Genomic DNA, 27,441 nt, shown 5'->3' with positions numbered 1-27,441 from the left:
GGACTTTAAGAGACAAAACAGATGAACATAAGGGAAGGGAAACAAAAATAATATAAAAACAGGGAGGGGGACAAAACAGAAGAGACTCATAAATATGGAGAACAAACTGAGGGTTACTGGAGGGGTTGTGGGAGGGGGGAAGGGCTAAATGGGTAAGGAGCACTAAGGAATCTACTCCTGAAATCATTGTTGCACTATATGGTAATTTGGATATAAATTTAAAAAAATAAAATTTAAAAAAAAAGGAAAGGAAAAAATTAAGTAGGGGGAAAAGTTTTATAAAAAAAAAAGAAAGAAAGAAAATCAGTGATGCGGCAAATACAATGTAAGTCATATGTGGTTCCCACAGAGGCTTTCATAAAATTAATAATGCTCAGAGAATCTCAACATAATTATACTGCCATATATTATCAACTTTATTGTGTGAAGAGAGAGAGTTGTACTTGACACGTCAAAGTCAGTAAGAGTAACCATTCTATATTCACACTGCCCACAGTAAGTCTTACTACTACTCCTAATACATAAGCACAACTGTTCTGGTATATTCAACCCGCTAGCCGTGTCCCACCCAGCTGAACACAGAGCCATTGCTGGACTGCCGTCGCGGGCGCCCTGCGTGCCTTCCCGACCCCCCACGGCTCCTTGCACACAAGCTCCAATAGTGGAATCCAATGTGTCTCCACATCCTTGTTTGGGTCAGTCACTGGAATCTCGAGTTCGTGTCCAAGACCAGCATTTCGATTTCCCTCGTCTTTTCGTCTTTCCCGTTAGACAAACCACATTACGTCGCGCCTGACGGCTCAAACCCAGAACCTGGGCTTCGACCGTGTTCCTCCCGCCCTTCCCGCCCCCTCCCTGCAGCCCAGGCTCCCCCTCAGCCGGCCGTGCAACCACTGGCCCTCTGGGTTCCCCTCGAGGCCGCCCCCATTTCCCGATTCCACCCTTCCTGCCCCCCCCTGCCGCCCACACTCCCCCTCGGCCACGCCCCCATCGGCCCGTCGACGGAGCCACATTATCACCATGAGGCACCCTTCTCCCGACTGATCCGCTTTTCACACAGAAACCAGAAAAGCCCTTCAAACACCTAACCTAGACCATCTCTCTTCCTCGCTTAAAACCCTGCCCCGGCTTCCCACCCCGCGGGGGCCGTGAGCGTGAAATCCTCACACCTCAGACGCTGGGCAGGTCCCTGGCCCTCCACCCCCGCGGCCTCTCCCGTCTCGGCGGGCGCGTGCGCCTGCGCGTGGTCCCCCCCCCCCCCCCCCCGCCTGCGGCGTCCCTGCCCTGCCCCCACCCCACTCCCACCTCAAGACTGGTCTGGGCTCTCCTCAGCCCCAGGTCGCGCTTGCTTAGCGCCACCCCGGGGCTTCCTTCTCACCAGAGCGGACGTCTCTGTCCACAGCCCTTTACTCGCCACACACAGTGCCCGCCTCCGCGGCTGCTGGGCCACCTGGCGGGGTCCGTGAGGCAGGACGGCCCAGACGCCCACACGGCACCTGACACGGTCCTGCCCGGGGAGGGCCGGCCCGAGGGACGAGGGACGAGTCGCTGCGGCAGCACTCTTACCTGACGGGCTTACCACGCAGCCTGTGTGCACTTGCGAGGGTGGCTGTGGTTTGGTTTCCCTTGACTGAAAAGAGCCGCGTGTGACTGCGTGCTCTCGAGGTCATTCGTGCCAGACCCGCGGGCTGCCCGCCGCCTCTGTGCGGCCGCGTGTCCTTCGCACGCCTCTCCGCGCGTTCGCAGGACCCCCGCGCTGCGTGTGCGCGGCCAGCCCGCCGTCACTTTCCGGCGTCCCTTACCGACGCTGTGTTCTAGGAGCCAGCGCCACGTGGGAACCAAGGAACAATCACAGAGAAATTCTGTCTTTAAAATGTCTAAAAGTCACTGTCACCTCTCAAGATCAGCCTGGTTAATATAAACATGAAACTGAATTCATCTTTTAAAGACGCTGATTTCATTTAATTTCCGCACGCTTTTCATCAAATTCTTCCACACAAATGTGAGGTGAATTTGTACTTACTTTTATTGGGGAAAAAAAAAATTCCTGGCTACATACACGTGTGGTAAACACAACATCATGTATAAATCTGTGGAATCACTATGTTGTGCACCTGAAACTAATGTAACCTTGTGTCTAAGTGCACTCAAAAATTTTTTTGAAAATTCCATTATTAAAATAGTAATTTGTTCTGGATGAAACTTATCTATAGAAAATATTAGGCTAAAAACCCTTAGAGAACAGCATTAGAAAAGTTCTTTCATGGCCCCGATTCTGCTACAATTTTGGACAAGTCTTAACTTCTCTAGGCAGCAGTTTTCTGCTGTGTTAAAAAATGAAGAAGGGGGGGGAAGGGCAGGGAGGAGGAAAGGAGGGTAAAAGGAAAAGAAACTGGGCTGAACAATCTCTAAAGTCCTCCACCACTCAAAATTTTCTTGATTCTATTAAAAAACAACCTGCCTCGGGTGGCCTGGGTGGCTCCAACGCTTGGGCGCCAATTCTTAATTTAGGCTCCGGTCATGATCTCACAGCTGCCTCCCCGCATCTGGCTCTGCGCTGAAGGTGCTGAGCCTGCTTTGGGATTCTCGCTCTCCCTCTCCCACAGGCACACACGCATGTGCTGTCTCTCAAAGAAAAAACCCACAAAAAAAAAAAAAGAAAGAAAGAAAGAAAGAAAGAACGAACTTGCCTTTAGCGTACTAGGTCTGCAAAGCATAATGATAATGACGGCTACCATGTGTTGGGGGCTTAGTAAGTACAACACACTATATGAAAAGTGTTGCATGGGCTCTCATTTAACAAATGCATGAACTTATGGTTATTATTCACCTAACTTATAGGTAAGAAAGCAAGCCAAAAAACCCAATCATGTAACATTTGTTTGTTTTTTTGACACAGTCCTCAATTATCAGAAAGAGAAATGACTGAGTAGATGGGAAAACTTTATGAGAACTCAGAAAATGCACATCAACACGAGGCTTAAAAACAGAACTTTTGAGGGTGCCTGGGTGGCTCAGCGCCAGACTCTTGAGTTTTGCTCAAGTCATGATCTCATGGTTTGTGAGCATCGAGCTCTGCGCCGACATCAATGAGTCTGCTTCCAATTCTCTCCCCCTCTCTCTGTCCCTCCCCTGCTTATACTCCCTCTTCCTCTCTCAAAATAGATAAACATTTAAAAAGAAACGGAAAAAAACACAACTTTTTGGCAACATGCGCTATACTGGAGGCCCATCCTACATGCTGCCGTTCTGTAGCACAAAGTAAACATGTTTGTCCCAATCTGACTAAACAGATGCAACGTCTTCTCTTCAGAAGGTAGGATTTCAGAACCGAGCTAATGAATTCACTTTCTAAATTCAAGCACAAACCTGAGGTACCTCAAAAAAAGGACAGATAATGCCAATAAAATAAAATAAAATAAAAAGATACTCAAAACTAATCTTTAGGAGGCAAAAATGATATTTCAACCAAGGAGAATATTTCCTGCATACTATCCTGTATTTACTATTCACATCAGGATAATCAGCCAAAATTAAATACACTAAGGGGACAATGTAGAAAAGTCACATTTTTAAAAGTGAAGTGAGAGTTGAACTCGATAATGCCTCATGAAAATTAATGCAAAAATTTAGTGAGTTTTGCACCAAGAATTGTGCTTTTTATAAAATATTTGCCAAATTTTGCTTCAGTCTTTTTATTACTTATAGTCCAATTTTTTCAATTGATATTAAAATATATCAACTATTTTTTTTTTCTTTTGGGCTGGTGAAGTACCACCTTGACAAAGCCCGCTTCCAGAGCTAAGTTTAAATCAACTCGTGATTATAAATCCCTCCATTATGAGTTAACAGTTAAGTCCCTCATGAGCAGTTTATTTAAAAACCAAAAATATTTTAAAGCACCTCAATTCCAGACAACTGGCCTCAGAAATGGCATATGATATACTGAGTACAAAGATCACAAGTTGATCTTTGTATTTTGTATTTAAAATACTAATATCCAAGTGTTATAACTGAGAAACCACACAAAAAGCTACAATTTGAGATAACCAAAAAAGAAATACCTTTCTTCATTATGTATAATCTGCCTTAACCAAACGGAAAGGGGAAACTCTGCTCCATTTCCCTACCTTCCTATGGGAACATTCATATGTGCTCTCCTAAGTTGAAAAACATACCTCCAACTAGTAAAATATTCCTTCATACACACTACATAGATACCCTAGGAATGATTTCCTTCAAACTGTTCCACAATGTAAAACAATACACAAAGATCACATGGCAGAGTGTCTCAGTATATAGTAAGTACTAAGTAAATTAGTATTGATGATATCCTCATCATCAATTAGGGCACTGAAGAATAATTACTAAAATGGTGGCCTAAGTGAACTTACCTCCCCAAAATTCCGGTATTTTTTAAAAAGGCCAAATTCTAACTCTGTGATCATTTTACTAATACATATTAGACTAGTTGTAATATACAGACATTTTCAAGGTTATGTGATAGCTTGAGAAGTCTGTATTATTTTACCGACAAACAAACCAAAGATAAACCAGTAGAAAACTTACATGAAAATTCTCTCAAAGTAGGAAAAATATTTTCTACAGTAATAGAAGGTTCAACTTTTTTCTGTGAAAAAGTAATGATTAAACAAGAACCCATTTCTGTATAACAAATATAAATTCGCCCATCTACCCAATAGGTATAAAAACAGCACAAGAAACATCGGTAAATCTAAACAGACTGAGCCAAAAGAGTGAGGTATTTCACAGAAGGTATTTTATCATCAGAACAGTATGCTTTCCTATGTTTAAGATCTATTTATTATTTATTTTTACAGGTAGCAAAGTCCCTCCATTTTCTTCCAGCTTAATATACATGGATATAAAAAGCTATTGATTTCACACTGTCTCCCACCCTGACCCAAGAGGGGGAACAGAAGTTGCGAGCTCAGAGCAGCCTTTTGACACCAAGGTGGTCTCCTCTTTACCTCGGACTTAACTCTGGCACTCTAATCAGTCATCCTCTTGCTGATTTCTTTTCTGTCAAGGGAAACCAAGATACATTAAAACAGCACATTCTACTGGGGATCTATGTTCAGCCAAGATCACTTTTTCTGTCAGCAAATATAATTTTCTAGAGGCCCTGGTCAAAGATATGATTGAAAATCATGACGGAAAAATATGCCTTAACTAATTCATCGGACTAGTTTATCACTTTGGCCCCTGGGCACATTACCCTCAGCTATTTGAATACTTGACTTTCTTCCACATGCGCAAAAATTCCCACACAGAAACACACAAGTACAAATACACATATCCCCCCCCCCCCCTGCCAAATAACCATAGCAGAGAGCTAGATCTTCTCTTAGCCCAATAACAGTATAAAGACTTCCTTCAAAATCAGAAGTATTATGGGGCGCCTGGGTGGCTCAGTCAGTTAAACATGAGACTTTGGCTCAGGTCATGATCTCATGGTTCGTTGAGTTCAAGCTCTGCATTGGGCTCTGTGCTGACAGCTCAGAGCCCTGAGCCTGCTTTGGATTTTGTTTCCCTCTCTCTCTGCCCCTCCTTGCTTGTGTTCTATCTCTCTTTCAAAATAAATAAACACTAAAAAAATTTTTAAAAAGAAGTCAGAAGTACTGTGAAAATTATTCAAAAAGCATAAACATAAAACACATTTCCTATCATTCTAAGCGAATTATTCTTTCAGCGTACTTCATATATTTCTTTATAAGATGACCTCAGTAATTCTGCCCAATTAATTCATAATCACCAAATAAAACCTAGGTACTATATATAACTAAAATGAAATATTACAAAGTCAATTTGAAAATTTGAAAACAAAGGTGTACACGTATGTGTACTAAGTATATATATACTTTACCAGTTTAAGAAAATCTATGAGTTTGTGAGCATCCTCCCCAGTAGACAGGTCTACAAAGTCCTTGGGAAGTCGGTAACTCAGATAGGGACTTGGTTGAACTGTCACTTCACTGTTTGTGCAACGGAAAGCTGGAGAATCCTGTACAAAGAAAAAAAGGGGAAAGTCTGTGAAAAATTATCTTTTTAAGTCTATTCGTCAAAGTGACAAAGATCCTAGTATAACAATTTCATGTTCCCTTCTGTACGAGGTAAGGAAGAAAATAAAACTTTTTTTGAGTGTGACCGTGTATGTACACATGTGCGAACAAGCAGAGAGGGGGCAGAGGAAAAGAGAGAGAGAGAGAATCTTAAGCAGACTCCACTCCCAGCAAGGAGCCTGACTCAGGGTTCCTTCTCACAACTGTGACCTGAGCCAAAATCAAGAGTCAGACACTTAACCAACTGAGCCACCCACGTATCCCAGAAAATAAGATTCTGAAGTGAAAGAAACACCAAGATTTTAAGAATACTTCCACATGGGGGTGCCTGGGTGGCTCAGTCAGTTAAGTATCCGACTCTTGGTTTTGGCTCAGGTCATGATCTCACAGTCTGTGAGATCGAGCCCTATGCTGGGCTCTGCGCTGACAGCACGGAGCCTGCTTGGGATTCTTGCTCTCTGTCCTCTCCCTCCACTCATGCGCATACTCTCTCTCAAAATAAACAGGAAAAAAAAAAGAGAGAATACTTCCACATGTTCACTGGAAAGTAAACACATAGTATCTGAAAACAGTGTCCTCATGGAGAGCTATGGCCAAGCCCTAAATGCTACCAGCCACTGTGTCCTGAATATGGGTTATGGGTTCCTTAGCCCCGGAATGGGCCCGAGGCCTATGGCTAGTTCTCTCTGGCCTTGAGCAATCTCATGCAGGCTGGAGTGCTTTCTCAGTATTATCATTTTGTACAGGTACACAGTTGAGAAGTACTGCCCTGGACCCTACACTTTTGTGCTTCTCTTAGTCATTTAACTTACTTATTTATCTCTCTCAGCACCTATGGAAAACTGCAAATTTGAGTTTCACATTTAACAAGTCTTCACGTTCTTCAACGTACTTGCTTAGAGTCTTGCATTTAATATTTACACGTTGCCTTGTGCCAAAAAAGGATTTCAGAGACAGAAGGCCTCGGGTTTGGACTTCCTGGGTGGCAAATATCTAGGTGAGGGATGAATGGGGTCCAGCAGATGGAGACAGGCCACGAACTGGAGTAGAACAGGACCGCAGAGCCCTAGAAAGCAGGCCGTATCTTATGACAGACAGACCAATCATCTGACAAATACTTAGGAAACATCCACGTGGTGCTCACCTTGTCCTAGGTATAGGAGATCAACTGGTAAACCAGACTGGCAGCCAGCCAATAAACAAGCAAATAACTACAACAGCAAGATCATTTCAGATAGTAAGAGGTGTTAGAAAAACACAACATCCGGGTGCCATAATATGAGGAGAACAACACAGGCTACTTCACCAGGATGGTAAGACCTTGCTGAGGAGGGGCCACGGGGACTGAAGAGCAGGACGAAAGCAGCCTCGTGAGGTCTGGGGACTCGGACGGGGACTGAGCATGGCCTGAAAGGCAGTGGGCACAGCCAGGGGGGACTGCGAGGCCCAGAAGGAAAGCCGGTTCTCTAGCAGTGGGGAGTAAGGATGGGGAGACAGCAGGACATGACACCGGGGAAAAAGCGGGAGCCAGTTCTTGTTCCCTGTCCTCCCCCGACCTCCAATATAATGTTGTTTAAGTTAAAAAGAAAGAAAAGATTTGGATCATAGAGTGAATTTTGTACAAACCGTTTCTATCCACTGACTGCGTCCCTCATCTTTAAAAATAACCCTGTGCTGCATAATTTACATTCTCTTTCCTTGACGCTCAGATTGAATGGCCCCCAAATCTAAGATGCCAGCACAAAGAAAATTCCTGCACTCGTTAATTCCACAAAAATCCGCTGTGCCAGAATTGTGCCAAGCTGCACAGATCTGCGGAGAACACGAGAGATACTACCCCTGTGCTCGGAAACTTACAATCTGAGGCTGGACACAGGGAAGTACGCCACAGCAGGGCAAGAGCCGTGACAGGGAAAACCACCATCTGAGCCACATCCAGAAGAACAGGGCCCCAGAGGGCCCAGGACAGAGAAAGGATGAAAAGAAGCCTTTCAGACGGAGACAAGAGAAAAGATGTGCACACTGAAGGCGAGGCGGCCTCCAGAAAAGCAGAAAGAAGGCCGGGAGGAGAGCTTGTGTCACGGAAACCGAGGGAAGAGTGTGGTGAAAACCCAGAGGGGTAACACTTGCCAAGGGGTTAAGTGAGAAAAGGGCGGTGCACCGTCCACTGGCATCGGCAACGGGTCAGTGGAGCCCTTGTTGGGTGCGGTTTCCGTGGAGCGGCAGGGACGGGGGCACCCCGGCAGTGGGTGGAGGGCGCACAGGTGGGAAGCAGCAGGCAGAGGTGGCCAGGGAAGGAAGCCGGCTGCCACATGCACAACTACTGAGCAGCTACAAAAAGCAGGTCACACGCTAGCATGAGTGAGGCTGCTACAGTCCCACTAGTGGGAAATGTGAGTGTAGGTGCCTACAGACACATGCCCGCACTGATGTTAACGGAAGTGGTAAGGATGGCAATCTAATTCTGTCCTTGAAAATGAGCAGGTAGAAACACGACTTTGTAAAAACGATATAAAAAATACACATAAGGTAACAGGGAGGTAGTACATTCTCATTTAAAAAGTTTGTATCGGGGCGCCTGGGTGGCGCAGTCAGTTAAGCGTCCGACTTCAGCCAGGTCACGATCTCGCGGTCCGTGAGTTCGAGCCCTGCGTCGGGCTCTGGGCTGATGGCTCAGAGCCTGGAGCCTGTTTCCGATTCTGTGTCTCCCTCTCTCTCTCTGCCCCTCCCCCGTTCATGCTCTGTCTCTCTCTGTCCCAAAAATAAATAAACGTTGAAAAAAAAAATTTTTTTTAAAGTTTGTATATATATTTACAGATATGTTATACATACCAAATATGATATACAAAAATATAAACCATGGTTCTCGAGGTGGTAGGATTACGGGCAATTTCAGAATTCTCTTTAAAAATGGGCATGGGCTGTGGCGCCTGGGTGGCTCAGTTAAATATCCGACTTGGGCTCAGGTCACAATCTCATGGGTTTTTTTTTTGTTTTTTTTGTTTTTTTTTAATGTTTATTCATTTTTGAGAGAGAGACAGACAGAATGCAAGCCGAGGAGGGGCAGAGAGAGGGAGACCCAGAATCCGAAGCAGGCTCCAGGCTCTGAGCTGTCAGCACAGAGCCCGGATGCGGGGCTTGAACCCACGAACTGGGAGATCATGACCTGAGCCGAAGTTGGATGCTCAACCGACTGAGCCACACCCAGGCACCCCACGATCTCATGGTTTTTGAGTTTGAGCCCCACATCGGGCTCTGAGCTGACAGTGCAGAGCCTGCTTCGGATCCTCTATCTCCCTTTCTCTGCCCCTTCCTGGCTTGTACTCATTCTCTCTCTCAAAAATAAACATTAAAAAAAGGGGGCATGTATTAATTTTCCAAGTAGAAAAAAGCAACACAAAGGTGTTGTTCAAAGAAAGTCTGGCTGTGAAGATGAGACAGAAGGGCTGGCTGAAGACATGGTGTTAAAAGGCGTTTGTCTATTAGGACAGAAGATGTGCAAACACAGATGGAGGGTGGGTACAGAAGAGAACAGGGACAGGAAGGAGTGAATGGCAGCATGGGTATCAGAAGAGGCAGGAAGGAACGGCATGCTGTTAGACTCAGGAGGAGGGACGCAGGGATGCTTGTTGGTTCGAGGACAATTATATGGAGTCAATTCACACCAGATTTTCTTCCTGTGAAGGACGTGGAATCATCTGCTGAGGAGGAAAGGGATGATGAGCAAGGAGGTGTGAGGGGTGTGCAGAGGTGTGGCATGGCCACCGTGGGTGGAAGAGGAAGCTGGTGAGGCAAACACCATAGGAGGGCCCCCTCGATGGGGCAAAGACAGTGCAGAGCACCTGCAGTTTCGCTCTCTCAGGGGTCAGCAGGTGGCGTTAGGATCAGCGTCAACATATAAAGTGACCCAGGGTCAAGATTCTTCCATGTGGGCAGGACGGAAGGAGCCAAGAGAAAGAAAAACAACTAGGGAAATATATAAAAGATAATCATTATTTGTTTTTATAATGTTAAACAAATGAATCACAACACACATGCTTTTTTGGTCACCTCCACAGGCAAGTATCTATTGGCAAATCTGTGTTCGTGCCTAAAGAACAAGCAAGCCATTATTCAGTAGATTATAAGGTTTCCTGGTATCTTTTTTATCCCCTTACCTGCTCCAGGCCTTCTCCTTCACTAAAATCACCTTTTAAGTTTCTTCCAGATATCAGTTCTTCCCATGTAAACAGCAGTGAATCAGTTACTTCACCAAATGGATTAAAGTCAATCAGCCACACCTTCCCCTGGAGTGAAGAGAGAAAACTTAGTAAGCAGGGAAAAAAACCAAACACTTCCAATATGTCATCTGTCTTATCTGGAAGATCATCTTCACATTATTTTACCCGAAAGGTAATCTTAAAAATCTTTTAACTCATTTCAAAAGACAGTTCCTCCAGGTCCCAGCTGAGAAAGGGTCACCCGTCTAAAGAAGGCAGCGCCAGGCCCAGGGAGAAGGCTGCCGCTGAATGCAGAGAAGGGGCCTAGGAAAGCAAAGGCCTGATGAAGGCAGACACGTCAACTTCCTGCCTGGAATCACTCAGAAATTAAAAGTCAAAAAACCCAAGGAGGAGAAAGGACAATCTCACAAAATGGTTCCACCGAAACAGCATGACTGGAACGCTTTCAAGGCTGTCTGTACACTTCTCTGACAAGAGGAAGCCAGGCGGAGGCAGGGAAGAGCCGGCAGATCTGAGAGCACCCTCCTTACCCTCAAGAGCCTGCTACAAAGCGGGGAGGAGGTTTAAAAAAACATATGAAAGATGTCGGAAAGTGCTCAGTGCTCTCTAACCTTGATGCCTTAATGTAGTATTTGTTTTGTCTGCATGATAGAGCTTGCGGCTCATGAAGATGAAAACAAAACAAAACAAAACAAAACAGATCAATCTTTAAAAGAAACTTCTGTCTTCTGTTCTGAGTAGTGGTGGGCAATTGGATAGGTTCCAGCCTCGAGGAAGGAATACTTCTGACCTGATCATGAGTCAGGTTAGGGAGGTGCATCTTAGTATATAAAGCAGCAGAGTAACTGATGAAACACACCTGGGAAATCTGGAAAATCCTGCCAAGAGATTAAAGCCACCGTTGATCACAGAGATCCATGTGCCATTTAGTAGATTAAGTGTTTCCTTGAAACCTTTATCATTGTTCCTCTTGATTTTTCTCACGGAAACATTTATAAAACTGAACCAGGGGCGCCTGGGTGGCTCAGTCGGTTGAGTGTCCCACTTCAGCTCGGGTCATGGTTTCGCGGTCCGTGAGTTCGAGCCCCGCGTCAGGCTCTGTGCTGACAGCTCAGAGCCTGGAGCCTGTTTTGGATTGTGTGTCTCCCTCTCTCTCTGGCCCTCCCCCGTTCATGCTCTCTCTCTGTCTCAAAAATAAATAAACGTTAAAAAAAAATTTAAAAAAAAACTGAACCATTTTGTTGTTGGCAATTAATTTTTTCTGTAACTATGTAATCGCGTCTTGATCAGATGTGCGTGTACAAAATTACATACACCTCAGGAACTGGACTGTCGAGCTGGCATTATTATCTAGCACTGCTTTTCATCTGGGTTACAGGACAATTTTAAGAAAGATGAAACACCTTATTAGGACTAGTTTCAAACATCAGAAACATGTAGTAAATAGCCAAGAACCATTACAAGAAGTTTGGACCACACACCTTTTGGTAAGTTTCCTACTATATACAAACCCCAGGAGAAAGCCCATAAGTCTTGCCACTTGAGTTGTTTCCTCACAGAGATTCTACAACCACTTGTACGTTGTTTGACTCTGTGCAATGTCAGCCTTTCACCATCTTCTTCTGTGATGTTAGCTTTACTATGGGGTGATTACTAAGATGTCTTTAACATACTGGATGTTATTTTAACAAAATAGGTATTTTCTAACCTCCAAACTCTTTCTACTTGAGTTTTTACAACCAGTAAAACCACCTCATTATTAAAAAGGGGGGGGAACCCTACCGTACTTGTTAGTATAGGAATATTAAGCTCCGTAAACTAAAAATATGCCATCCTATAAAAAACAAGCAAAACAAATAAAAAACAAAGTACACCACCACTGTTAGGACTGACAGCTGGCAGTGTGTGTTCCGTAGCTCAGAAGGCAGCCTCCACTTTAAAGGAAAATGAAACCAGCTGTAATAAGGTATGAAACAAACCATCAGAATGAGGATTTTATAGCTGTAACATGTTTTTTATGTGATATCTCAGGCACAAGACATCCTGAGAAATTCTGTTTTTAGGCAATCCATCAGATAAGAGTGGTCACGCTGACTTATCCACCAACTAACCACCCCCTCACCCGCCCAAATAAATCTCTATGCACCAAACACTGCTAGGCACTGAGCATAAAGATCAATAACACAGAATCTATTCATTCAAAGAGCTCAGGCCGGGACACACACACACACACACACACACACACACACACACACACAGGATTGTTCACAGGAGTTTGTAAAACACTAGAAATAAGCTATGTATTAATTGACAGGAAAATAGCTAAACTATATAGTATATCCACAAAATTAAACACTACGCCATTGTAAGAAACTGGAAAGCTCTAAAAAATACAATGTTTTAAACAAATGTGTATATAAAGCAAGGTGCAGTGTGTATATCATATGCTAACTCTTCTGTAAGAAAGATGAAAAAAATAAGTATACTGCTTGTTTTTGCATCAAGAAATACTGGAAGGATATATAAGAAACTGATAAATGTAAACCTGTAGGAATACAGAGGAAGAGGGTAAGACTTCCTACATATATTTTCACATTGATTTAATTTTTGAGCAACGCAAATGTTTTATCAACTAAAAAGTTTAAAACTCAGAAGGTTTTACAGAGCAGTGTTTGCCAGGGGGTAGGGTACAGGGAGGGTCATGAGGAAATTTGGGGGAGTGATGGAGTTCTACACATTCACTGTAGCAGTGATTATACAACTGGATATACCTGTCAAAACTATCAGAACTATACCCTAAAAAGGATGAATTTTACTCTATGTAAATTATTTCTCAAAAACTCTGATCAAAAAATGCAGCAGTTTTAAAAGACTGAAAGTATAAAAGAAATCAAAACCCAAAGATGCAAGATACTATGAAAAAAAACATACACAGAACTGAAGTTACCAAATGGAACCTACAGAAATGACAAAATGTAGCTAATACAATTCAAACTTAGTGGAAGGTTAAAACGTATCCAGTTGGACACAGCTAAAAGATGTAAACAAGATGTATCTGAGAAAATTACACAACACAGTACAGGAAAGAAAAGAGGTAGAGGTAGAGAAAAAGTTGGCACACATGAGGATAAAATGAGATGCACTAACATTCCTCTAAACAGATTTCCAAAGGACAGAACCCAGAAAGAAAGAGATAACATATGAAACGATAGCTGAGGGGCACCTAGGTGGCTCAGTTGGTTTAGCGTCCAACTCTTGATTTTGGCTTAGGTCATGATCTCATGATTTGTGAGTTTAAGCCCCATGTGGGGCTCTGTGCTCACAGAGCCTGCTTAGGATTCTCTGTCTCCTCTCTCTGCCCTTCCCCTCCCCTGCTCTCTCCCTCCAAAATAAATAAATAAACTTTAAAAAAAGATAGCTGAGAATTTCTCACAAGTGACAAAGGAAATGAATTCTTGGACTTAGGAAGTATTCAAAAAAGACAAAAGAAAAGGAAAAAAAAGATGCCAACGACAACGGAGCAATGTCTTCAACATGCTGAGGCAACAGAACTTGTCAACCAAAAATTCTATACCCAGCTAAGCTTGCCATTCATGCTTGAAAGCTAAAAACTCTTCCAGCCAGTAGCTGAGGGAATTTCTACTAAAGAATATACTACTAAACAGAAAATGGATCCAAAGAGGAGTGGTAAGAGGCACTAGTAAGCAAAGAAAGTGAATAGCAACAGTCATGACTAATTTAGGGCTATTAAATGCCAAGTGGAACTCAAAATCAGAAATCATACGTAAAATGTAAGCAGGTACTGGGAATTAGTGTTCCAAGGTCTTTGTATCATGAGGGCAACAGGAAGTGAGATTAACTTTTGAGTTTAATAAATATCCTTATTAAGATTTAACAGTAACTACCAAAATAAATAAAACTCAAAACTTCAAAATTTAGGGGGAAAGGGTAGGATGGAAAGAATAAACAAAAGCCAGTAATATAAATGAAAGGAGAGAACAAAAACACAGAAAAGCAAATTGAAAACTCAAGATGGTATAAAACATTCAGATAGCAAATATAATATATGCAAACCTGTTAAAGCCAGAAATTGTTGGTGATTAAAAAAACAAAACCCAACAATGTGCCACTTATAAGATATGTGCACACACTTAAAACCTAAAGGCTAAAACTAATAGGAATGAAAAAAGGTAAATTCTAAGACCAAAAGAAAATTATACTAACACTATTAATACCAGACAAAACATACTTTAATGTGAAAACCACAAAAGCATTCTTAGGGATAGAGAAGGTCACCACCTAATGAGAATTCACTGGATAAACAAGACCATTATAAACTAGCATTTGTCTAAGAACATACCCTTAAAATATGTTATCACAAAAACTGACAGAATTAGAAAGCTGGAGATTTTAACATACCTTGTTCAGTAACTGATAAATTAAGTAGACCAAAAATTAGGGAAGATACAGATATTTTTTCATGGTTTTTAAAGTTAAAAAAATTTTTATATGAAAAAGTTTAAATACATACAAAGTAGACAAAATAGTATAAAGAACCCCAAAAAGCTACCACTCGGTTTCAACAATTATCCTGGGGAACATCACAGCCAGTCTTATTACATCTATATCCCATCCATTTCCCCCAAATCTCTATTATCTTGAAGGTCTCCTCAGACATCATTTTGTCCATAAGACATAGATTTTCACATTATCACCAAGCTTAATGTAACAAACATCTACAGAATACTTCAGACATTAGTTGTAATTTTTCAGTCACACATAGAACAGTCACAAAAGAAGTGATCAAGTTACAAAACCAGTCACAACAATATCAAAGACTCAAGATCAAAGTCCACAAAGCAATGAAATTAATAACAAAACAACAGCCATCACTAAAGGAATACATAAGGAGACTGAAATAATCTTTCAAGTCTCTGAAGAAGTTATTCTAAATTCTAGTTATGCGTTATCATCACTTAAGGAGCTTCTTAAAATACATATTCTGAAGCCTCATCCCGGACCTACTGAGTGTATGGGCCACCTCTGACATACATGATGGTTAGAATCTATCAACACTGAGTCAACTTGCCCAGCTGCAGTAAGAAAGTAGACACATCCAAGTACTGCCAGGCTCAAACACACTTCAATTCTACTGCACAGAAGAGACCACCATAGAGTTAGTTTTCTACAACTGTCATTAAATCGTCTATGCAACAAAGTTCCTAACAGTGATACATGTGCCACTGAGTAAATGCAAATGGGTTTTACATCATGGTTTAAATCTCTTCTCAGAAACTGTCAGGATGTTTATACTAGCATGCTTCTCACATGAAAAACACACAAGTACTTTCAGTTCTATTAGATCACAGCAGTAATTACTTCTGTATACGTGTCCAACTTCAGTTAAGACGTTTATATAACTTTCACCAAATTACACATTTGCAACCTTCTACCGCTATTGAATCAAAGCAGATCTTGACATTTGCCAGGGAAATATGGAGACCGTGGCAAATTCTAAATTTTTAAATGCCATTAAATATAACTGCATCAAAATATAATTGCTTCAGTTTTAATATGTGTAAAATGAGAACAAGTGATACATACCTCATAGGGTACATATGGATAACCTAAATTAAATACAAAGTTCTTCTCAGCTGCTCATCAGCGTAACAGGCTAGGTTTACTCACTAATTGATTTGATCCTGCCTGCTACCAGGCCAATTCCCTGGAAAGTTTAAGCCTTGAAGATAAGCTGCTTCTAGGTCAGGGAATCACCTTGTTGGAAGCTTCTCGTTAGAAACATGGCATCAGACAGTCCAGGCTCTCTATAAATGTTGGCTACGTGAGTGATTATGTGGCCAGTGTGTATCTATCCGTTAGTAGCAGAGGGAGGACCAGAGCCTGGGCCCCTATCAGCTCCAATTTCTATCCATTCCATCACACCAGCCTCCTGCCCTTTCTCTAAGGTTTCTTTCCACTAAACAGAAAGTGTGAGTAACATCCCTCTTCCTTACCAAGTCTCAAATGATAATTCCTCTTTCTTTTTCTTAATTTTTTTTATGTTTATTTATTTTTGACAGAGAGAGAGAGAGAGACAGAGCATGGGCAGGGGGAGGGGCAGAGAGAGAGGGAGACACAGAATCCGAGGCAGACTCCAGGCTCTGAGCTGTCAGCACAGAGCCCGACGCTGGGCTCAAACTCACAGACCTCAAGATCATGACTTGAGCCGAAGTTGGACGCTCAACCGACTGAGCCACCCAGGCGCCCTGATAATTTCTCCTTCTAACTCTTAATAGATGTTATCACCCTTGAAGACAGGTGAAAACAGAGGAAGTGATGTCTTTTGGCTAAACAGAGGCAAGTCAACATTTAATAGTTATTTTGAGACACGACCATATGGGCCATTTCCTTGTGTCCAACAAATGATTCAAAGGTTATCGCAAGCATCACGACAGTGAAGCTGATACGAGCTTGGAGAGGGAGTGAGAAATAGGCGGGTAACATTTGGAAAACATATGGTCACATATTCAGAAAACACACCTGCTGTCTTCTCAACAGCTTAGTAAATAAGCACTAATCGCAGGATGTTTAGTGACCCAAATTTCTTTGAAAAGATGGCATGTCTTGATAAGGAAATCTCTGCTGTAAAATGTATGAAGTCAGGTTTTTGTTTTCTTTTTCATTACACAAGTTTCCATCACTTGGAAGATTTAAAGAATACACTAATCCTCATCTTCACTCTAAAGATATAAGCGATCCAATCATGCTAAGTGTCTTTCAGTTGACTAAAAATAATTATCTAAGTATCAAAGGAAAACTTCCTGGCCACATTTAAGGGCACAAACTGAACTTTTTAAGCAGGCCTGGACCACTGACAAAAGGGGAAAGCGGGATATAAGGCAGCCATTTAGCCATCTCCGAAATTAATAATCCCTAAACTTGTGACGCAAAATTACTGAAGACACTATGTCTCCAAACGTTAACTATGTGTTCAAGGAGATTCTTGAGCACTGTGAATTTCCAACACCTTAGCTGGTTTGAGAAAATAGTTTTTGAGCAGTGGGCCCTCTACATGCATAACGGCCATGTACTCTGTACTCTGACTTTAAAGCATGTCAGAGAGCTGTTACTTACCCTACTGTCTCTATATACATCGAACACAACTGTAAAAGAGAAAAAATTCAAGGTTAACAATGAACTGCTATTTTCATGATCTGAGTCTCCTTTTGAAAATTAAAATGCATATTTTTATTACTCAAATAGCAGAATTGAAGTGCATTGGGAACTTCATGCTTCTTAGTATCAAAACCTTCAAACATGATAAAGTAGCCTACAATGTTTTATTTGTATCATTTTGTTTTCCTTTTGTCTACCCTCAGCCATAATCTTTTCATACAGTTGACCATTAAATAATGTGGAGGCTAGGGGTGCTGACTTCCCCAAAACTTAACTATTAACAGCCTACTGGTGACCCAAATCCTTAACATAAATAGTCGGTTAACATGTATTTCGTGTATATATATATATATACACACACACACATATATATATGCATATATATATATAAAATACTGCATTCTTACAATAAAGAGAAAAAATGCTAGTAAAATCATAAGAAAAATATATTTAGAGCCCTATATTGTATGTATCAGGAAAAAATCTGCATCAAGTGGGCTCATGTAGTTCAAACCTGTGTTATTTAAAGGTCAACTATAGTTAAAATTCAAACACATCATCTCAACAAATTCACCATCATAAACAAATTATACGTACTAGTGAAAAAAACATCACTCACTTATCTGGTGAGGAATGGTATCAATATAACTTGTAGTAGAAAAGCATAAAACCAAGCTGTGGTTATGGCATGACGAATCTTTTTTAAAATCATATCGGGGGCACCTGGGTGGCGCAGTCAGTTAAGCGTCCGACTTCAGCCAGGTCACGATCTCGCAGTCTGTGAGTTCGAGCCCCGCGTCAGGCTCTGGGCTGATGGCTCAGAGCCTGGAGCCTGTTTCCGATTCTGTGTCTCCCTCTCTCTCTGCCCCTCCCCCATTCATGCTCTGTCTCTCTCTGTCCCAAAAATAAATAAACGTTGGAAAAAAAAAAATTAAAATCATATCTGCCATAGAACACAGACTTGGCAAGTGAAAAAATATAAATCAGAGCAGATGGAATTTTAAGATCCGTGAAAACTCTTATACACGATGCGCTTTCTTAAAAAACAAGTCACAAATGTTTACTTTGTAACTGGTGCTGTCTGATAATTCAAATTTAAAAATCTAGAAAGGTAGATCAGTCAACTAATTCAGTCTGAATAACAGAAGCATTTTGCTCTCTGCAGACAGCCCTTTAAAATGAATAATAAAACATGTACAGAGAGAGAACTATCTCCGTATTAAAAAGTGACTGATTAAATCAGGTAAAATCAACATGCAAACCATCAGTAATACCGAAGAGCCATAAAGCAAAATGCTGAAAATACAGTGTTTTGAATCCAGTTTTAAAATATGAGCCACCATGAGCGGCGCCTGGGTGGCTCAGTCGGTTGGGCGTCCGACTTCGGCTCAGGTCATGATTTCACACTCTGTTGAGTTCAAGCCCCACATCGGGCTCTGTGCTGACAGCTCAGAGCCTGGAGCCTGCTTTGGATTCTGTGTCTCCCTCTCTCTCTGCCCCTCCCCTGCTCACGCTCTATCAAAAAATGAATAAACGTTGAAAAAAAAATTTTTTTTTAAATATGAGCCACCACGAAATAAGGTTCAATAACATCATGTACTTCATTTCACTGGGTCAATAAAAATACTCACAGTCTTCATCTAAGAATTTGTACTGTATGTGTTTCTTGAAAAAGTCTTGTATGCATCTGCAAATCTCTTCCTTTTGTTTAGAAATATGATCATAGTACTGTGTATAGTCCCTTTGAGAAATACCTGACAAGAAAAATATTTTATATCCATTATCATATAACATTCTTTTCAAAAACACCAAAATGTGATTTAAACCTCTTTTTGAGAGAAGCATTAAAGTAGACCAGGTGAATAATGCATTATACATGATTCAGCATTTTATATAAATATAAAACTTATCAGTTGTAAAAACTCACCCATTCAAGGAGTTGTATCTAAGCTGCATATCATGCATTCTTACTTTAGAAATAGTATTTTTATTTAGTACAATGGAAAGAACTCAGTCATAAATACGTTCATAATGTAAAAAATGAAAGAGGCGGTTTTAAACCTCTGCTTCTTTGATTTTTTTTCTATCAAACTCTCTACAAATTAGTATTCTTTCCCACTTTTCTTTGGGACACTTAAAATATCCCATAGGTCTTCCGTGTTCATATTGTATTTCATAGAAACTGGCTATTTTTCCTGCTCATACATGCTACCCTGCCTTCACAAGCCTGAGGTTTCAAGCCGTGGAAAAGTAAACATTCCTTTCTTCAGAGTTACTTGCTGATTTTATTCCAAATACGCTAAAGGGATTATTGTAAAAACTCTCTCAGTTTGCTCTAGGCCTAGGAAAAAGTTTTCTGCTCTGAAAGAAGGGTTTCCACCCAATTTCTTAATCACATGCCAATATGACTGCCTTCTTTAGCTGGATTTGTACTGCAGTTTTTCCGGGACTATCTAACAATATGATAAATTCAGACACTCCAAGTTACTTTTAGGTAAATTAACAGATGTCAACATCACATTCACTACATAAGAGTGCTGATTCGACTCTAAATCACACATTTCTTGGCTGAAGACAAGTTTCACTTCGTGGAAAACATGCAAAGACAAAAAAAAAAAAAAAAAAGAAATTATCTTCAATACTTAACTTGAATACATCACAGCAAACAAAATAATAATCTGACAGAAAGAAAACGGGTGGTTTTTAGAGTAATGCACTTACTTGTCCACATATTTCCTCTGGTTAGAATAATAAACACTGCTCCAATAATAGAAATAAAGATCCCAAAACTTGGCTTTTTATGACGCTTAAAATAAGCAGTGTGTTGCTAGTAATACTTAGGAAAGTCCCAAAGAGAAAGCAGGTAATACGGTACATATCCTAAATTGGGGATGGTCAAGACCATCACTTTCATCTCCAGAATCCAGACAGCCATAATTAATGGACAAGATTCTTTTCGTGGAAACTGAATATGGCCTCAGGGTCATTATCAATATAGCATTCCAGTGAGTTAGTACCAATTGATTAGAAGTAGCATCGGAAATATACACTGATTTATTACCCTGTCCTAATTACTAGAAATTCACTTTCATCAAAAGCTCGTCTTCTTGGGGTGCCTGACTGGCTCAGTCCGAGAGGCACGTGACTCTGGATCTTGGGGTCGTACGTTCAAGCCCCACGTTGGGTGGAGAGATTACTAAAAATAAATAAACTTTAGGGACGCCTGGCTGGCTCAGTTGGTAGAACATGCAACTCTTGATCTCGGGGGTCATGAGTTCAAGCCCCATGTGTGGTGTAGTTTACTTAACACAAAATTTTTTTAAAAATTAAAATAAATAAATAAGCTTAAAAAAAAAAAAAAAAGGCTTGTCTTCTTTCAATGGGTAAAAAAAACTCACCAATAAGCTTGTTTTCCTTTACAAAACATCTGAACTCAGCCCCCGGAATTAATTCACACCATTTTCGAAGAACAAGCTGTAGACAAAGGAAAAATGTAACAAAACTATGTAACAAGGGAATGTTTACTGGTCTAATAGACAATTTTATGTCAAAAGTATATCTTAACAATTGCCATTATCAAATAGTTTGGGGAAAAGAAGGCATCATTTCACTCATATGTGGATTTTAAGAAACAAAACAGATGAACACAGGGAGGGGGGCGGGGAAGAGAGAGGGGAAGGAAAACCATACCAGACTCTTAACAACAGAGAACAAACTGAGGGTTGCTGGAGGGGAGGTGTGTGTGTCGGGGAGGGGGGTGGGGAGGGGATGGGCTAAATGGGACATGGGCATTAAGGAGGGCACTAGGGATGAGCACTGGGTGTTGTATGTAGTAAGTGATGAATCACTGAATTCTACTCCTGAAACCAGTATCACACTATATGTTAACTAACTAGAGCTTAAATAAAAATTTAAAAAATAATAATTACAAGACTTGCATTTTGAAGATAGACCCCCAAATATCATGTGACAACACTTTTCCCTGTGTATCTTTTCATTTATCATAAAATTGTAACATTTACTTAATAAATATGCTGCTCAAATTTTTAAAAATGGCATCATAAACCATTCTCATCACGAGACGTAGGGGACAGACAGATCTATTAATTCAGTAAGCGGGGGAAGCACTATTGAAACTGTTTATGACAAAACGCATCTCTGTCACTTACTCATCACTCTGAGAACTCTGACATGATATACATATCCAAGGATGAAGTTGAACCCTACCATCATTGTGTACAGCTGCCCTGTAATTCGTATGTTCTTCACCCCTTTAAGTATATCAAAAAAATAAAACGATTTCCGAGTCATCTACCTTAGCAACATTGTGTACGATGCTGATAAAATTATTATGATTTATCACTAAAACTCCCTATAATCCTCCCATGATTTTCCCACTACTTTAAAGTAAAACAATTCTACCAATGGCCCAAGTCATAAATGGGTTCTACTACCATAATTATTTAACATGTATAAATTCTCATATACTATTGAATTGCTACAATTTTATAAATAGGATAGTTGACAAATGCATGCTTCTGAGCCTTTCTTTGGAAAAGACTAGCCCTGTTTCTGTGAAGTATTAATTCTAACAAGTGGCCAGTGCCTCCAGGCTCCCTTTTCCTGGCACACACTTCGCATACACGTCTTTGCCCTTTAGGACCTAAGAGATGGAACCTGAATTCTTCTAAGCCTCATTCCTGGAATTCCCTCCAGTGGGCCCAGTATTCCCCCTTCCCATATCCTGTGCTCCCAGTTTCTTGTACCTAACATTCTAGAGTAAGCCCATGCATACCAAGCTGTACTGTGATAATCTGATACAGGTCTCTTTTCCTTCCTAACTAGCAACTTCCCTAAGGGCCAGGAACTGGGTCTTACTCATCTTATGTCCCCAGCACAAGTATGTAATAACTAACAGGTGTTTAAGGCATGTTATAAAGTAAAACAGCAAATATATACAGCCACTAAAAATCCTGATATAAAAAAATAGCTACTGAACTGGAAAAATGTTCACACTAACTGAAAAAAAAATGATATGCAAAGTAATGAAGAGAGTGTATATATACACAGATATACACATCTCAAGAAAGGGAAGTTAAATGCCAAAATGCTAATACTGAGGATATGTTCAGGTGGTAAATTCTGCATAATTTCTTATACTTTTAAATTTTTGATAGTAAATTTCTTTTCTTAAAAAAAAATCTACATTGTTAAAATATGTCTAAGATTTTAAAATGCACTGATTTCAATTTTCATTATTGTGAGCTCTTGGTCAAGCTTTTTACGTGCCGTATGTTTAAAATAGAAATGAACTGGGGCGCCTGGGTGGCTCAGTCGGTTAAGCGTCCGACTTCGGCTCAGGTCACGATCTCGCGGTCCGTGAGTTCGAGCCCCGCGTCGGGCTCTGGGCTGGTGGCTCAGAGCCTGGAGCCTGCTTCCGATTCTGTGTCTCCCTCTCTCTCTGCCCCTCCCCCATTCATGCTCTGTCTCTCTCTGTCTCAAAAATAAATAAAGGTTAAAAAAATTAAAAAAAAAAATAGAAATGAATTATTAAATGAAGAACCCCAAACTAAAAAATTACACTGCTCTCATCTATTAAAAGCTGATACTGGGGCAATGGAGTGACTCAGTCAGTAAAGCACCAGATTTCAGCTCAGGTCATGATCTCACGGTCTGCGAGTTCCAGCCCCACATGGGACTCTGTGCTGTCAGCATAGAGCCTGCTTGGGATTCTCTCTTCTCCCCACCTACTCTCTCTCAAAATACCGGAAAAAAAAAAAAAAAACAAAACTGATACTGCCAAATATAGTTTTTTAGAGCTAGAGTAATATTTACTTAAGCAACAAAGAAATAAGCAATTGCTATAAACATTAATTTTGGGAAGAATTTGCATAATGTTTACTAAAATGTTTTGGACAGGTAGCACATATACTATAGTCAGTTAAAAAATTACATGGCGGGGGCGCCTGGGTGGCTCAGACCGTTGAGCATCCGACTTCGGCTCAGGTCATAATCTCGCAGTTCGTGGGTTCAAGCCCCGCGTCAGACTCTGTGCTGACTGCTCAGAGCCTGGAGCCTGCTTCTGGTTCTGTGTCTGCCTCTCTCTGTCCCTCCCCTGCTCATGCTCTGTCTGTCTCTGTCTCTCAACAATAAATAAATGTTTAAAAAAAACCACAAAAAACCATGAGGGTAAAAGAATTCTCCTCCCACCTCCCACCACCGTGCAAGACCATACAGTCCCTCTGTCTTCCTCCTCAGAGGTAATCAGTGCTGTCAATTTCTCACATATCTTTACAGAAGTAATCTATGAATACAGGAGCATGGAGTACACGTACGTATCTTTTTAAATATACACAAGAGGAATACACGACTATCCAGGATTCTGCTTACAACTTTTTTCATTTTAATTATTCTAGTATTACTTTCCTGAGCTTTTAAAACTGACTTTTAAATGCTGTGCCTTAACATGATGATAGGATATTCCCAAAAAAACCAATAAAAGCACAAATAGCTGGGGAAATGAATCTTGGGGACAGAAGATGACATCTCAACAAAGATCATGCCTCAGGGCAGACTAGAGAAACGATCTTTGTCACTGTGTTTTCAAGCACCAACTAATAAGATACAGCAGGTGTTTAATAGATGTTTGTTCAATGAAACAAGAGACAAGAATATAATATGTGCACAGAAATAATGTTATAAAAATGTTTAATGATTTGGGAAAATGCTCATACTGTGCTATTAAGCCAAAAAACCCTCACTAATGGTACATAAAAAAAGCTCCATTACAAGTACTAAGAGATCCAGTTCAGTGGCCTAGGTAAATAGTAAATTATTCCACACCATGGCATGATCACAGAAGATACATCAATATATGCTTTAACTATATCAAATGATACAGTGAGTCAATGGACAAGTTTTGAAAGCACATGTGTACAAAAGTGAGCGGAAGCAAACAGACAATGAAGAATTTTTTTAAAAGACCAGTGAACTGATTCTAATTGGTGTCATAAATCCCAAAATGCAAATGGTTTGCAATTATGGAGCAGGCTGGCTACTCTCTTCAACAAATTACAAGCTATCAAAGTTTTCTAAAGTATTACATTTTGACAAGCCAAGTGCAGGAAGAACCAGGAGTGATGATAATAAGCAAGAGCCTATCAGGCATGTAGCTGAAACCTGGAGTCAGGATTTCAAAGAAAAGTATGTTCCAGATTCACTAGTGACAGCTGATGTTGGGATGGGCATGGGTGGGGGGTGTAAAATACCCTCAAACTAGGAAAATACAGAATATAAATTTGGTTTTGCTATGTCTGAATTCTCACTGCTACTTCTAATAACATTTTCACTATCCTTTCTTACTTCTGCATGTAATTTGCAAAATGAATCAACAACACAAAAATAAAAAGGGCCACTGGGCCTAAACAGTAAAATGATGATCACTATTTTTCTTCATATACCAGGTTAAAAAGCTTACCCAGGTTAAGCTACATGGTGGGTACAAAGCTATTTGTGTTGTTACAAAATATGTACATTCTATAGTATATATATATATATATATATACACATATATATATATACATATACACTTTGTATGCATGTGTGTATATATTTGTATGTATTTTTCATAAATTTAAAAATTCAGTGCTTCTAGATTGCCAGAGATTGATCCAAAAAAATTTATTCATTCTGCTTAAGAATAAATAGCAATTTTTAAAACATCTTCATCTAAGATTATCAATTTGATCAAAATTAAAAAAATAAATCCTTACCTCATATTCTATACAAGGATCTGGAGAATCATCAGTACAATGAATAAATCTTTAAGAGAAAAAAAAGGCAATTGAATCTTTTTTATGGTGCCAGTTTATGTACACACATTACTTACATTCAATGTGAGAGTAGGTTTTGCTAGAAGCATCCAGAAACAGGAGGCTAATTCAAATCCAATAAACCTTTATTAAGCACTATCGAACATCAGACGTTAGCCGAGGCACTCTGAGATGTTATTTCACTAGTCTTCAAAACAACCGTATAAGCGTTACTTCCATTTTTCGGTCAAGAAAAACAAAGAAACTTAGACCCAGAAAAGACCAAATTTAGTGACCAAGCCAGGACTACACCTCAGATTATCTGAAGATAGATTCCAAATGAAGGCAGGACAGCGCTGAGGTTTTACAATTCTCATTGCCTTCTTTTTTACGGCTAAGCCAGAAGTCTACTTCTCTGTTGACATCAACTCTACCATCTAAAGCCAAAGTTATCATCTAACCCTTCCACTGCATGCCATTTAAAAAAATACTTGACAGAACTACTCATTCCTTAAGTCAACTGCTTTCCACTCTAAAACTCCTCCATTTCGTGAACAATTTTTCAGGTGTTAAATGCCTTTATTAAATACCTCCCTATGCCAAGGTCCGGCCAGACACCAGGAATGCTAAAATCACTTAAGTCCCCTGTTCTTTAGGAGGTTAGTCTAATGGGGAACGCCTAACAAGTAGACAAAGAACCTAAAACACTGGAAGTAAAAATAAAAATACTCTGGCAGCATAAAGGAAAAATGGATTAGCTCTCCATTGTATAGGGAGGAGGGAGGTCAGGAAAGCTTCAGTCGGCAGGAAGGGAAGGTCCGCGTTCAAGGCAGAGGGAAGCATGTGCCGAAGCAGGACGAGAAGTGAGGACGGCCGTGCAGAATGCGGAGAACTACTGCAGATGGGCTTAGACCTCGCGCACCGCTGGTGGGCATGCGAGCTGGCACAGCCTCCACGGAAAACCGTCTGGAAGGTATCCACAACATTAAAAGTAGAACTACCACATGATCTAGTAGTCCCACTACTGGGTATTTACCCAAAGAAAAACGCAACACTAATTCAGAAAGAGATTCACGCACCCCTATGTTTATTGCAGCATTACTTACAACAGCCAGGATGAGGAAGCAGCCTAAGTGTTCACAGATAGATGAATGGAGAAAGAAGATACGAGGCTTGAGTTAAACAAACAAAAAGCAAAAACAGACTCATATAAGAAACAGACTCATGAATACAGAGAACAAGCTGATGGTTGCCAGAGGGGAGGGCAGTAGGGGGGCGGGCAAAAAGTGAAGGGGACTGGGAGATCCAGGTTTCCAGTTAGAGAATAAGTCCCAGGGATAAAAGGCACAACAAAGGGAATCTAGTCAGTGGGACTGTAACAGCGCTGTATGGGGACAGACGGTAGCTACACATATGGTCAGCAAACCATAAAACACAGACTTGGTAAATCACTGTTTCACACCCGAAACTAATGTAACGTTGTGTCAACTATACTTCAATTAAAAAAAAAAAAAGATGAGGCTGGAGAGAAATTTGGGATAGGGAGGAGCATTCAGATTGTGAAGGCTCTTGTCTCCCTAGGGAGGCTGTACTTCATTATACAGACAACGGGGCGCTCCAAGTTTCTAAACGCGGGAGGGCTTTCACTGTGGTAGCGGTACTGGATAGCCTGTGGGGGGGAGTGGCAAGTAGGCAGGCAGAGAACCAGTTAGAAGGCTCCGTCCGATAGCCCTGGGGAGAGATGAGGGTCTAGCAGGGAAGGAGGAAAGCACGATGTAAAGATATTCAGGAGGCAAAGTCAACATGGCCTGGTGCCCTGGTGGAAGTGAGGGGTGAGGGAGAAAGAGGTCGGGATGACTGAGGTCATCAATGACTGGCTGGCAGGTGATGGGAATGCCATTCACTGAGACCGGAAGAAAAGCAGCTGACAGGTGAGAGAACGATGGAAGGAACTATGTTTGCATGTGGAGAGCTGGAGACATCCGGGAGAACCATACAGAGACGTCTAGGAAGCAACTGGAAATTAAGAAACTCAAAGAGAAGGAGAAATTGGAGACAATTATCTGGAGGTGATCCCACAGGTGTAAGAGATAAAGCTGAGAAGTAAATGGAAGGGATCACCTCACACACATGACAGAACCTTGGAGAATA

General features: G+C 41.0%; 2 protein-coding genes across 6 annotated transcripts in view; both read right to left on the bottom strand.

Annotated features, from left to right (window-relative positions):
* CAMK1D (calcium/calmodulin dependent protein kinase ID) overlaps positions 1-4,653 on the bottom strand; it is a 503,116-nt gene extending 498,463 nt beyond the window's left edge. Inside the window, exon 1 of the mRNA XM_053225283.1 lies at positions 1,567-4,653. Coding sequence (XP_053081258.1) covers positions 1,567-1,670 — 104 coding nt within the window. The 5' untranslated portion in view covers positions 1,671-4,653. The remainder of the gene's footprint in view (positions 1-1,566) is intronic.
* Positions 4,654-4,801: 148 nt separating this feature from the next.
* CDC123 (cell division cycle 123) overlaps positions 4,802-27,441 on the bottom strand; it is a 59,289-nt gene continuing 36,649 nt past the window's right edge. For 4 of the 5 annotated variants that reach the window (XM_015067788.3, XM_015067790.3, XM_015067789.3 and 1 more), the window contains 7 exons: positions 25,252-25,300; positions 20,878-20,953; positions 19,111-19,233; positions 17,438-17,466; positions 10,241-10,369; positions 5,888-6,025; positions 4,802-5,043 (listed from right to left, as the gene is read on the bottom strand). In XM_015067788.3, coding sequence (XP_014923274.1) covers positions 5,017-5,043; positions 5,888-6,025; positions 10,241-10,369; positions 17,438-17,466; positions 19,111-19,233; positions 20,878-20,953; positions 25,252-25,300 — 571 coding nt within the window. In that variant the 3' untranslated portion in view covers positions 4,802-5,016. The remainder of the gene's footprint in view (positions 5,044-5,887; positions 6,026-10,240; positions 10,370-17,437; positions 17,467-19,110; positions 19,234-20,877; positions 20,954-25,251; positions 25,301-27,441) is intronic. The other variant, XM_027073417.2, reaches the window with a different exon arrangement.

Source organism: Acinonyx jubatus, chromosome B4 (assembly GCF_027475565.1).
Source record: "Acinonyx jubatus isolate Ajub_Pintada_27869175 chromosome B4, VMU_Ajub_asm_v1.0, whole genome shotgun sequence".
Lineage (NCBI taxonomy): Eukaryota > Metazoa > Chordata > Mammalia > Carnivora > Felidae > Acinonyx > Acinonyx jubatus.
The sequence above is the reverse complement of the archived record's forward strand: the minus strand, read 5'-3'. Positions and strand labels throughout refer to the sequence as shown.